The 12,832-nt window shown below is 57.5% G+C and overlaps 1 protein-coding gene across 2 annotated transcripts; it reads left to right on the plus strand.

Annotated features, from left to right (window-relative positions):
• The first annotated feature begins 590 nt into the window (after window positions 1-590).
• RASD2 (RASD family member 2) lies at window positions 591-12,269 on the plus strand. 2 transcript variants are annotated; one of them, XM_027108255.1, is made up of 3 exons: window positions 591-948; window positions 5,461-5,740; window positions 9,802-12,269. In XM_027108255.1, exons 2-3 carry the CDS (start codon window positions 5,470-5,472, stop codon window positions 10,329-10,331), a joined length of 801 nt encoding a protein of 266 aa, XP_026964056.1. In that variant the 5' UTR covers window positions 591-948; window positions 5,461-5,469; the 3' UTR covers window positions 10,332-12,269. The 2 variants fall into 2 exon arrangements, with proteins under 2 accessions (XP_026964056.1, XP_026964055.1); XM_027108254.1 differs by lacking the exon at window positions 591-948 and having other exon boundaries at window positions 5,434-5,740; window positions 9,802-10,331.
• The last annotated feature ends 563 nt before the right edge of the window (window positions 12,270-12,832 follow it).

Raw genomic sequence — 12,832 nt, forward strand, 5'->3', positions numbered from 1 at the left:
CGGCGAAGGGCGCCCAGGCCTGAGCTGGGCTTCTGCCGCTGGGACCGCCGTCAGGAGCCTGGTCTCCGATCACTTTTCGGAGGGACCACTGACCTTGCCCTGCGGGAGGAAGAGGGGCGTTCGCCTCCAGGAGAGGGAAGGAGGGAAGAGCCAGGGCCCCGCAGAAAGTTCACCTCCTCTGGGGGCCAGAGGGGGTGAAGTGGTAGGAGGAGCCTGTGTAAGGCTAACTTGGAGCTGCGAAACCTTAGGGCGGCGTTTAAGGCCCCCTCCCACACGCGCGCGGAGCCGAGCGCCCAGCTCCTCCTTCAGCTGCTGGCGTCGCCTTGCAGGGAGAAAGGAGCCGTCCCTCGGCGCCGGGGGAGCTGCACAGCTGCGGGCAGAGGAGGAGGCCGCGGCCGAGCCGGGCAGGCACCCCCCTACCCGAGCGATCCCCTTTGGGGCGGGCGGAGCAGGTGGCATAGGCGGTCGGATAGGTTCTCCCACCCGGGACACGCACATACGCACGCACCTACAGTCACCTCCAAAGGACCCTCCAGGAGTCTCTAAGGACCCGGAGTTGCTCTTTTTGCCCTCTCCCCCAAACCCGGAGCCCCAGGCAGGGACCCCGGGGTCGGACGTCCCCACGCCTCCGGGCACCTGGCTCAGCAGGAGTCCCCCGGGGCCGGGCAGGGCAGGGCCGGCGGCAGCGAGCCGGAGCCCGCCCAGCGCCCGGGCCCCGCCGAACCCTCGGAACCCACTCATGGGGCACCGGCTCCCCGTGTCCCCTCGCCCGGCCGCGCCCAGCCCGGCGCCCCGAGCCGCGCAGAGGAGGAGCCCGGCGGAGTGACCCGGGAGCCGCCAAAGACTCTGGAAGGCTCGGCGGCCGGAGAGCAAGGCGGTTCCCCGCACCTCCAGGCGCTTGCAGGCATCCCTCCGAGCCGCGCCAGAGGCCCGGCCCGCCATTCCCAGGTAGGAGGGAGACACCCCAACAGAACTGGGGAAGCGGGGAAGCCGGGAAGAAAGGTTTGAAGCTTGTCAGCGGAAGGCTAGGTGAAGCTTTACAGGACTAGGGAAAGTTAAACTGATGGAGCGCCTATTATGATCATACGGCAACTTCACTTATCTAGAGAAAATGAAATTAGTTGAGCACCTACTATGTGCCAGGCTGGGTGCTTATTCCAGGAAAGAAAGACTTCCTGCGTTTCTCCTATGTGCCAGATTCGGTGCTAGAAGCCTTCCATTTAAGAGATCTGGAGTAACAGCCGGTCTGAATCTAAGGAAACAGAGGCTCAGAGAGGAAGAGGCACTTCCCTACCCCAAACACAGCCCCTCCCCTTCCTAAGCCAGCTGCAGCCTGCAAACCTGGCTGAGGGTGGGGCTGGGATGGGGCCAGTTGGTGGCGGCCTTGGTGAGGACCTCCTCTGAGGAGGGAAGATTAAGGAACGCCTTCCCTGTTCAGAGTTCCATGAGCTTTGGGGGGAGTTGGTGCAAGGAGTGAGTTTCCTGGGCGATCCGCTTGCCAAGAAGGGTTTCCTGTGATCAGCTGGCCAGAAGGCTCCCAGGTACCTCTGCGGGGTGCTCTCTCCTCCCCTTACCCCTGACCCTGGGAGGATGATGAAGGGTGTTGTCTAGGACCTCATGGGAGGTGGGAGGCTGGGCTGGGAAGGGGCAGCCAGCGCAGAAGCCCGTATTCAGGCTTCCCCTGGCATCAGAGAGACAAGACGGGGTCCCCCAAGGCATCTGCCTGCAGTCGCTCCCCACCTGACTGCTCCAGGCAGCCCCTTGACTGCCAAGAGGAAGTACCACAAAGAAAGGCGCCTGCTTGCTGGGTGCTAGGAGCTGTGTGGGCCTCTTGGCTTCTCACTGAGCTCTGAGGGCCACTGTGGGTTTGTTTCTACCATTTGAGAGATGACCAGCCCCGCTAGGCCCAGTCATTTGCCCAGGGTGGCTGGGCTGGTGAGAGGCAGAGCTGGTCTGCCTGCTTTCTACCACCCTGAGCTGTGTCAAGGACGGTGAGATTGGCTTTGCAAAGCCCCCAGGACTCCCCTCAGTGTGGGCATGGAGGCCAGTGAATGCATGTGTGTCCAGAGAGGCTGGGATGTGTGCTAATGGAGGAGGCTTGGGGTGTGTGGCAGGGAGGCAGGGAGGGCTCAGGGTACCACAAGGAGGAGGGTGCGGCCAGACTCTTATACTGCTGTTCCTGCCCCTGTGACCCCTCCATCTTCCAGACAGGCCCTGGGAGAAGGGCTTGAGGAAGAAGAATGGGGTGAACGCACAGATGCATTTGCTGGGAGCTGGCTGGACAAGGTTTGGGGGAGTCCTGGGCAGGGTGCCTGACCCCAGCTATCTGCAGCAAGAGAGAGAGGGAATTAGAATAGGCTTCTGGGGTCATTCCCCCCGCCTGACCCCAGCTGAGGCTTCAGTGAGTCAGACTTTGTTTTGAAAAAGATTGATTTTGTCCGGGGGGTGGGTTTTTATAGAGGTAAGAGCCCCAGTTTTGGAGCCAACAGCCTGATTCTAATCCTGGCCTGACCAGTCATCTGTGTGAACTGGGGCAAGTGACTCAGCCTCTGCGACCTCCAGTGTCCTCATTGGTCCAGTGGGTTGATGGTGGTCCCCTCTCCATTGGAGTGTTGTGTAGTCATTGAAATAAGGCACGCAAAGCACCCAGCATGATGGAGGCCTGCCCAGCTGTGCTGACCATTTTCCCAGCGTGGCCCCGCCATCTCTGCCTCTCTGGGATGAGTCACAGAACTTGCATTTGGGTGCCTGTGCTGCTAGTCACCCCCACGAGCCACTCTCTGGGCCTCCGGGGGGGGGGGGGGGATCTACATTCTCAAAGCGCCCTTTGAACTCCTCACCATAGGGTCAGCCTGGCTGAGGATGGAGAGAAGGGAGCAGGCAGCGGTGGAGGAGAGAAGCTGTGCCTACAGCGCTGCCCATAGTACCTCCTCTGGGGGAGGAGAAGGGAAGGAAGATGCGGGGGTGGGAGGTGCTGTCACCTGACGGCCAGGTGTCTGGGTGTTTCACACAGCCCCACGTGGCTGGGGCCATGTGAAGACTCGCAGTCTTCTCTCAGAGAGGAAAGCCACAGATTATTTTTTTTTTTTCCTCCTTCTTTGCCCTCTCCTGACCCCACGCCTCCTCTCTTTGACTTCCTCAGGCCCATTCAGTCGCCGACGTTAGCACGTCTATACCAGGAGCTCTGGGCTAGAGGCTGGGGCAGGGGATACACTGTCCCTGGGGGCTACTGGCCTCCTTCCCTCTCTGTGTAGACAGAGGTGACCACCAGCAGATCCAAGCTCCCCGCAGAGGGACTTGCGGAGGGGGCTGTCCTGGTGTGGGACCTCTTTCCCCAGCAGCCCGCGTCCGTTGAAGGTGCACGCAGCCTGGCTCTCCCAGCCCAGGAGGAGACTGAAAAAATTCAGTGCTGTCGGCTTGCAGCCCTCTCTCCCCTGCTGCCCACCCAGGGATGTGCTCAGGGCACTGAGACCCTCCTCAGTGCAGCCCCCCGGGCCAGCTATACAGGGTGCGGGTGGAGGGCAAAGGCCCCAGAAGGAGGCTTTGAATGAGCTCCAAAGGTAGAGCCATTTGCTTCATTCATTCACAGGTCATTTACTGAGCACCTGCTGTGTACATGGCACTGAAATCCTGTGGGATGAACTTGAAGTCGGCTTCAGGCATGAATTGCACGGGAGATGTAGAGGTCGCAGGCTTGGGGTCACCATCCTGGCTTCCTTATTAACTAAATGGGCCAGTCGTGTAGACGTTTAAGCATCAGGTCCTTATCTGTGAAACAGGGAAGAGAATCCGTACTTCACAGTGAGGTGGTGAGGATACTCCATGGCAGGGGGTAGACCGCCTGGGGTCGAATCCCTCCTTGGCTGGTTACCGGCTGGGTAACCATGAGCAAGGTACTAAACTTCTCTGTGTTTCAGTTTCCTCATCTGTAAATTGGGGTAACCATCTACCTTCTGGGGTTCCTGAGGGTTGAAGCAGGTTAGTACACGTTCAGCACTTGGACCGCTCTGCATATATTAACTGCAAAATAAACGTCAGCTGTTATTATCGTTCTATACTTAGCACAGTGCCTGGCACACTGCAGGGCTTGGTTACTGGTGATTGTTGTCATGGCTCCAGGCCTGGGTCAGCGGTGGGCTGAGCCGGCTTATCGTGTGCGGCCCTGTGCAGTTCATTCATTGAGATCATCTTGGTAGCTTGGCATCGGCCATGGTGGGAGGATTCATGGAAATTGACAAATGCTACCCACCAGAGCTTTTATAAAGGTCTTTTTGAGAGCCGCTTTACTGCACGGCGGTTCTCAGTCAGGCAAGGAGAACTCCCTGAACAGGTCGTGTGCCAGAAAACACACACAAGAGGTGTCTCCACCTGAAGTCTCTTAGCGTCATGGCAGATGTAGACATTTACGATGTTGGAGAGGGCCAGGGGGTAAAGGAAAGAGGCTCTCCAGGCTACTGACCTGGGGCATCACGGCGTGGGGACCAGTCATAGTTAGCACCACAGCCCTTTGTGCAGATTGCGAAAAGGTGCCTTCTCTGAGCAGATGAACTCCAAATAAGACGGCCTCCCACTTTCGCACCCAGCCGGGGGCCTTGTGCAGCGCCCCACCTGCACCACGCTGTGAGGCAGCCTGCTGAGGGCAGAGGAGATCTGTATTGCAGCAGGCCTGCACCCATTTGTAGCTCATCTTCTCTAGGTGGGTGGGTGGCTTCCTGCTGGGTTTGGCAGGAGGCAGAGGAGCCTTCAGAGAGGAGGTGGCATTTGAGCCAGACTCTGCTGAAGGGAAGAGGGTGCTCTTGGGGAGGGACTGAGGGCTGGAGGCAGGTACCAGCAGAGCTCAAGCTCACCAGGGGTTCCGGGGGGATGCTGGCAGCTGCTGAGATAGGAAGCGAGGGTGGCTGGACTGTGAATGGCCTTTGGGTGGGCCTGATGGAGCCCCTGGACGTTACTTATCTTTAATTGGGGTTTGGAGCTTGGATCCATTTCGGCCTCTCCCACAAGCCCAAGAGGCTCCTGCAGAAAGTTCTGATGAGAAAAGTGACTCCCGGGGAAGTTAAGCTCCTTACCCAAGAGCAGTAGCAAGTTAGTGGTACAGCGAGGAGTCAAGCCCCAGCAGTCCCGGGCTGCATAAACAAACAAACAAACAGACAAATAAATAAATAAGGGGTGAGTGAACGCAAGGGTGAGTGAACGCAAGGGTGAGTGAACGCAAGGGTGAGTGAACGCAAGGGTGAGTGAATGAGTGAATGGGTGGATGAATGAAGGAGGAAAGAAAGAAACGAGACGGATGAGCAGGCAGAACTCCAAGGCCTTTAGAAAGACCCCAGTCCAGTGTTCCCATTGTACAGACAGAAAACTGAGACCAGACAGGTGGTCGGCAGGAAAGGCCAAGGCTTCCAGGAAGGGCTGCGAGGCCGGGCCTCGGGCCTCCTGATGCCGACTCCCGGCTCTCTGCCACAGCCCCGAGCCATGATGAAGACCTTGTCCAGCGGGAACTGCACACTCAGTGTGCCCGCCAAGAACTCGTACCGCATGGTGGTGCTGGGCGCCTCGCGGGTGGGCAAGAGCTCCATCGTCTCTCGTTTCCTCAACGGCCGCTTCGAGGACCAGTACACGCCCACCATTGAGGACTTCCACCGGAAGGTCTACAACATTCGCGGCGACATGTACCAGCTGGACATCCTGGACACGTCTGGCAACCACCCCTTCCCTGCCATGCGCAGGCTCTCCATCCTCACAGGTGGGTGCCAGGGGTGGGCACAGATGCTTGGGTATGTGAGCGTGTGTGCTTGGTACTTTACAGTTTGCAAGGCACTTGCCTATCTGAGATGAAGCTCATGACGAGCCCCCTTAGCACTGTGGGGGTCACAGAGGTGTTGCTGCTTCCCGAGCAAAGGATGGAGCCAGATCCCCAGTTCCATTCTGTCTGACTCTGGATCGATTGCTCATGACTGCTGGCGCTGCCTCCCAGATCAGGAACGGATAGACTCTGCACTGGGGCTTTACCTCCCCGGGGAACAGAGGGGCTGCTGCCTTCCTTCTGTGGAGGTGAGCCAGCAGAGCTCCAGCGCCCGGGGTCAGTCTGTCGGGCTCTGATCTATGAACACGGCAGGGCTTTCCCACCTCTCAGATAGGCAGGGGCCGGGCCCAGGCAGTGATCAGCCAGAGGGGCTGGTGGGGACCTGCGGATGCTGGGAACTCGGTAATAATCACAGTCACGGCCATGGCAATAGCTAATACTTAACAAGAGCTGTGTGCCTGGGCCTGTTTCTAGAGCTTGGCATGTATTTATTTAATCCTCACAACTAACCTAGGAGACAGGTATTTGCCTCCATTTTACAAGTGGAGAAACTGAGGCCCAGAGAGGTTGAGTTACTCCAGGTGATAGCACAGCTGGTAAATGACAGTCTGGCTCTCATGCTTTACCACTGGGCTATCCTGTAGCCTCTTGGCCCGGCTGGGGGTGGTGGGGAGGGAGGAGATTGTGGGGGACTAAGGGGCCAGGTAGAGATGTGAGACTGGGCCATGATTTTCATCACTCAAGCAGTTTCGTGTGGTAGCTAAGAGGACAGGTCCAGAAACTGGTCTGCCTGGGTCCGAATCCTGGTTCCACTGCTTCCTGGTTTTGTCCCTCTGAGCGAGTGATTTTATCTCTTTGTGCCTCAGTTTTCTCATCTGTTAGTTGGCATCACATGAGCACCCATTCCAAAGGTCTTTGTGAGAATTTAAATGAGTTAATATAGGAAAAGTGCTTGGTGATTGGAAGGTAAGTGCTCAAGAATTATGGGTCTTAAACCTACATTTGCAGTATGCCTGCCATGGGCTGTGCAGGCCCATTTCCTAAACCCTGCACCTGCCACTGCTGGGCGGCGATGAAGGGAAGGAATGAGCAAGTAACCCCCCAGCCATCACTAAAACAGCCCCGCAAGTCAAGATACTTCTACACCAAGAAACCCTAGCCATGCCCACCCCTCTCCCCATGGCCCGGCCAAGACTCCTCCCTGAGTGCCCTGGATAGACAGCTTCCTCTTCCGGCTGTCCTCACTGACCAGCTGACCCAGATCACACTCAGACTGTCCCACCCCACATTTTGGAGAGGGAGTGTGTGGGCAGAAGGAGCCTGGGCTGACCTGGGTTCCAGTCCTGGCTCTACCACTTGACGGCTTAGATGTGTGACCACAAGTCTGGATCTCAGTCTTCCCAGCTGCACAATGGACATAACCTGCTTCCTCCCAGGGTGGCTGCGAGAACTGCAGGAAATTGCGTTGGGGGCATTTCCAGGACTCGATGGAGAGTGCAAGGATGTCTGCTCTCCTGGCCATGGGGAGGGGACTGGGTGCCCACCCACAGAAATAAGGCTAACGGAGGGAGAGAGTAGATGTGGAGAGGGACCACATGCGTATTTCCAAAGTTAATTTTTAATTACACAAATACACCCTCCTCTAAACATACAGATAAGGCTAAAAAGCCCCCTTGCCCATGCCCCCAACCGCAGGCTCCTGCCCCCTCCCCCGAGGTAGCCACCCCATCAATCTTCCAGGCCCCCCACGAACACTTTGACATTCACATTTGTGTCCCCATAACGGAGAGTATTTTTGTCTCATTTTTACGTGCACATATCATTCCAAGCACATCTGCCTGCTGCCTGCTTTTTTCACTCACCAGCCCGTGCCTCATTTTCCAACCTGGTGCTGGTACACAGCAAATTCTGAAAGCCATTAATTCTTTTTTTTTTTTTTTATAAGGAAGGATTCTTTTTTTAAAAATTTATTTATTTTTGACTGTGTTGGGTCTTCGTTTCTGTGCGAGGGCTTTCTCCAGTTGCGGCGAGCAGGGGCCACTCCTCATCGCGGTGCGCGGGCCTCTCACTATCGCGGCCTCTCTTGTTGCAGAGCACAGGCTCCAGATGCGCAGGCTCAGTAGTTGTGGCTCACGGGCCCAGTTGCTCCGCGGCATGTGTGATCTTCCCAGACCAGGGCTCGAACCCGTGTCCCCTCTATTGGCAGGCAGACTCTCAACCACTGTGCCACCAGGGAAGCCCCTGAAAGCCATTAATTCTGCCGCCAGCTCTCCTTCCAGCTGCCAGCCAGGCGTCTCTGAAGCTTGGCATCACAGCCTTTCACCTGGATATGTCAAGGCTGCAGAGCCCTCAGGGGCCCGGGATTCACCTTAACGGGATGAGTTTGGCAGCCTAAGCAGAAACGGTTGCCAGGCCAGCGCTGCCTTGCAAGTGCCTTTCTAAACTGCCCACACCGTCCTCCATCCCATCCCACCCCGTCCACACAACCAGCTTTATGAACACCCACTGTGCGCCGTGACGACATCTCCCTCTGCTCCAGAGAGCATCATTGGCTGGAACGTGGTCCTGAACGTGGCGTGTGCTATTCTGAGGGGGACAAATGGCGTGCCCCGGGGGTCCAGAGGAAGGAGGCAGCAGTGATCCCAGAAGCTGGTATCACTTGATTCTCCTCTCGAGAACTTGGGCCAGTCCCGGGCACCTTTGAGCCTCGGTTTCTTATAAAACAGGGCTCTTAACATCTCCCCACAGGTTCTCAAGAGTTTAAGTCAAAGTGCAAAAGGTACTTTGAGTGTGAGACTGTGATCACTGTAGTGAGATGTGGAAATTGGGGTGGAGGTACCAGCCCTCTCTCAGCCTCCCCGCCTCCCCTGCCACCTCCCCATCATCCCTGTTTCAAAGACCTGCGCTGAGGGATGCAGCGAGTTGTAGCAGGGGTAGCGTGGGCCTGGGAGGCTAGTGTTCACTTGTTCATCCATGATTTATTCAAGAATCAGAGGACACCTGTGTGCGCCAGGACCAGCCAGGTGAGGACAGAATCGGGTCCACATCTCGGCCTGGCCACACCTGAGCTGTGTGATCTTGGGCTGGTTGTTCACCCTTTCTGAGCCCCAGTTGGCTCACCTATCACATGAAAGTAATGAAATCTCCCTCACAGATGTTCCGTGAAGAGTCAAGGGGGAGCCCATGCGACTCTCACAGGTGCTTGTTCTCGGGTCTTTTGAGACCCGAGATCACTGAGCACGTGTCACTCTCCATTCATTATCTCATCAAACCTTCAAAAGCATCCTGCATTGGACAGATGGGGAAACTGAGGTTTAGAGAGGTGGTATGACCCGCTGAAGGCCGTGTGGCCAGTGAGTGGAGGGGTAAGAGGTGAACCTAGGCCTGCCTGATGCCAACACTCCGCGTTCCAACTATGCATCGGGGGCTATTCCAGGCCCTGGGGATGTGCGCTGAACAGCAAGACCCCTGCTCTTGTGGAAACTGTATTTCGTTTTTTTTTTGTGGTACGCGGGCCTCTCAGTACTGTGGCCTCTCCCGTTGCGGAGCACAGGCTCCGGATGTGCAGGCTCAGCGGCCATGGCTCACGGGCCCAGCCGCTCCGCGGCATGTGGGATCTTCCTGGACTGGGGCACGACCCCGTGTCCCCTGCATCAGCAGGCGGACTCTCAACCACTGCGCCACCAGCGAAGCCTCTGTATTTCTTATTATTCTAACACAGTCCACACAAACTCACAAATCACTCACCCTGTCTCCAGCCCTGCCGGGAAATGTAGGGCTGATTCATTGTGTTTGAACCAGGCTGTGCCACGTATTAGCTCTGTGACAAGGGATTTAACCTTCTGGGCCTCAGTCTTCTGCTCTGGAAAATGGGGGGAATAATAGCAGTCCCCGGCTAGAGTCACTGTGAAGGTCAAGTCAGGGAGCGGGGAGGGGCGAGGGGGTGTGGTGCGGTCAGGAGGCGCCTGTGAACTCACCGCCTGGGGTTCCTCTCCCCACAGGCGACGTTTTCATCCTGGTGTTCAGTCTGGATAATCGGGAATCCTTTGACGAGGTCAAGCGCCTCCAGAAGCAGATCCTGGAGGTCAAGTCCTGCCTGAAGAACAAGACCAAGGAAGTGGCAGAGCTGCCCATGGTCATCTGCGGCAACAAGAACGACCACGGCGAGCTGTGCCGCCAGGTGCCCACCACCGAGGCCGAGCTGCTGGTGTCGGGCGACGGGAACTGTGCCTACTTCGAGGTGTCGGCCAAGAAGAACACCAACGTGGACGAGATGTTCTACGTGCTCTTCAGCATGGCCAAGCTGCCGCACGAGATGAGCCCCGCCCTGCACCGCAAGATCTCCGTGCAGTACGGGGACGCCTTCCACCCCAGGCCCTTCTGCATGCGCCGAGTCAAGGACATGGACGCCTACGGCATGGTCTCGCCCTTTGCCCGCCGCCCCAGCGTCAACAGTGACCTCAAATACATCAAGGCCAAGGTCCTCCGGGAGGGCCAGGCCCGCGAGCGGGACAAATGCACTATCCAGTGAGCAGGAGGGACGCTGGGGTGGGGCTTGGGCGGTGCCTTACGGTGGTGGGGGGCGTGGCCCCGGGTGCCCGCTGCCCGCATCTCCCCCCATGAGACCCCAACAGCAGTCACGTTCTAAGACCTTTGGCGCCAGACTGGAGGACCCCAGCCTCCAGCCTCTGTGCAGTCTCCTGCCTTCAACCACTTCCCTCTGATTCCTCCTTTCCACCACTCGCTCTTGGTTTCAGCTTCTCCGTGGGTTGGGAGGGGAATCCCTGCAGGACAAGAGGCAAGGTTGGGTGACATCTGAACTTATGCCAGGACCCAAGTCAGAGCTTGCTTGAGGGGCCAGAGGGGCCAGGACCCCTGCATCCGATGGAGACTCCTGGAACATCCCAGATGAAAATGATACCCAGAGCCAGCTGGGAGATGGCTCCGCTGTCCTGGTGGAAGACCCAGCTTGGTTTAGGAGGCAGCTGGGAATCTCCTCCCACCCCATCCTGAAACGCTTACCCTCTGGCTCAGCTGGTTCTATCCCCTGCCCCCCAACTTGGCCCTCAGCTGCCCCTGACATTGAGCCAGGGGTGTCTGTGTGTTCGAAGGAGGCGTGGCTACATCGCCTGGCCCATGTCCATCTCTTGGACCGCCTTCCTCAGCCTCTTCTCCCAGGTTCCTCTCGTCTGCTAGTTGTGCTTTGTTGTTGCGGCTGTTACGTCGTGTTCCCAGTAGGAATGGAAATCGCTGTACTGTAAAAGCCTAGTGACCCCTCGTTAGCAAGGCCCCCCACCAGTTCAGATCCACTGCCTCCACTGGGGATGCCTTCGTCCCCCATTCCAGATGGGGTTTCTGTGGCCTGTCTGCAGCTGGACGCTGTGCAGCTGAGCACCACCGTTCACACTCACACAGGCGGGGCAGGCCTGCGGGGGAAGCTTCTCCTCTTGCCTCCATTTCCCAGAGGGGATGGCTGAGACTCACAGGGCAAAGTGACATGCCCCAGCTCCGCCTCCCGGCTAGTTCCGGACACAGCTCCCCCTGGAACCAGGCTGTCCTCTACTGTGCTGGTTCCTCAAGCATTTATTGAGCGCCTGCTGGGTGCTGGGTCCACCCCGTGCTAGGAAACAAAGAGGGTGAGCAATGCACTTTACGGCCCCGAGGCCAAGCCTCCCCGGCTCTGGCCACTTTCCCATCCCCCACCTGGCCGCTGCCCACCCCTGCTGCCCTACTGTCTCTGTACACGCAGCTGTTGGCAGGCGTGGAAGAGCAGCTGGGAGCCAGAGCTGAGCCCGGGAGAGGCAGGTAGGAAGAGCTCCCAGTGGGCCTTTTCCTGGTGCCTGTGATGGGGTTGTGCTGGGTACCAGGCGTGGTGGGATTTGAACCCGTGGACCAAAGGCTCTTAAAAAATACATTTTATACTTTAAACCTCCTTGAAACTATTGAAGTTCAGGGCCCCAAGGAACCTTAGTGATCATCTAGTGAATCTGAGGCCCAGAGAGGGTAAGTAACTTGCTCCAGGTCACACAGCAAGCCTACGAGTGGCAGAAGCAGGGTTAGCTCTGGCATTCAGCACGCACCATGGTGTGCCCCTCTCTTGAGGCTGCCTCAGCCCCTGGGGCCTTCAGGGATTTGAGGTGTTGTCTCCCTGACCCTGTCCCTAAATCTGCCTTTGAGGGCTCCTGTAGATTCTGTGTACATTGTGCCCACGTATATACATGTACATACACATGAACACACAGACATAAACGTGCCCTGGCCTCAGCTCTGCACACCCCCACCCCACCCTGGCCCCTGCTGCTCAAGGCAGCCGCTCTGACCCTGCTTCTGTGCCCACACCTGGCCCCAGCTTGAACCCTCTAAGCAGACCGGGTACCTTGGCCAGGACAGGTGTGTGGCCTGGTCTCAGTCACACCTCTGCTTCCCCCATCACTGTGTACACTCTCAATTAAAGTGGGTTTGTTTCTAAGCCGTGTCCTTGACCGTGTGTATTTTCTGTATTTCCAAGAAGAGGTGTGGCTCTTCCTCCAACCAAAGGACCTGACCTTTCCCTCCCCAAATTGCACCTGCCTGGTACCCTTTCCCTGTGTGTCAGCACTGAGTCAGCCTTCAAGGTTAAGTACGTGGAGGGCGGGATGGGGGGAATAAAACCCCACAATAAGGGGGAATCAAACCCCTGGCCCTCCTGGGCCCTCTGAGGGGTGTATGCTGAGTTGTTCATGTCCCTCTGGAGGAGTGGCCAGGTCAGACAGGAGAGGCCGCCCCGTGGACCATTAGCCCTTTGGGGTCACCATATGACCAAGTTCTGGGTGGCTTCCAGAACCACCCAGAGAACATTTGGCAATATCTAGAAACAGTTTTGATGGTCAAAACTGGGGAGGGGGGTGGCATGCTATTAGCACCTGGTGGGTAGAGACCAGGGACGGTGCTGAACACCACACCATAAAGTGTTACCCCGCCCTGAATGTCAGCAATGGGCAGCCTCCCGCTTGGACTGTCAACCCTTGAGATCAGGACACGGCCAATGTCTAT

The sequence above is a fragment of the Aethalodelphis obliquidens genome, unplaced genomic scaffold (assembly GCF_003676395.1).
Source record: "Aethalodelphis obliquidens isolate GAN/ISIS:26980383/991018 unplaced genomic scaffold, ASM367639v1 scaffold8, whole genome shotgun sequence".
Taxonomy (NCBI): Eukaryota; Metazoa; Chordata; class Mammalia; order Artiodactyla; family Delphinidae; genus Aethalodelphis; species Aethalodelphis obliquidens.

Bases quoted from the DNA above. Each gene is read 5' to 3' on its own strand.
- RASD2 (XM_027108254.1), top strand. From the start codon at position 5,434: ATGCCGACTCCCGGCTCTCTGCCACAGCCCCGAGCCATGATGAAGACC. The intron at 5,741-9,801 runs GTGGGTGCCAGG...CTCTCCCCACAG, and splicing joins CAGGCTCTCCATCCTCACAG to GCGACGTTTTCATCCTGGTG.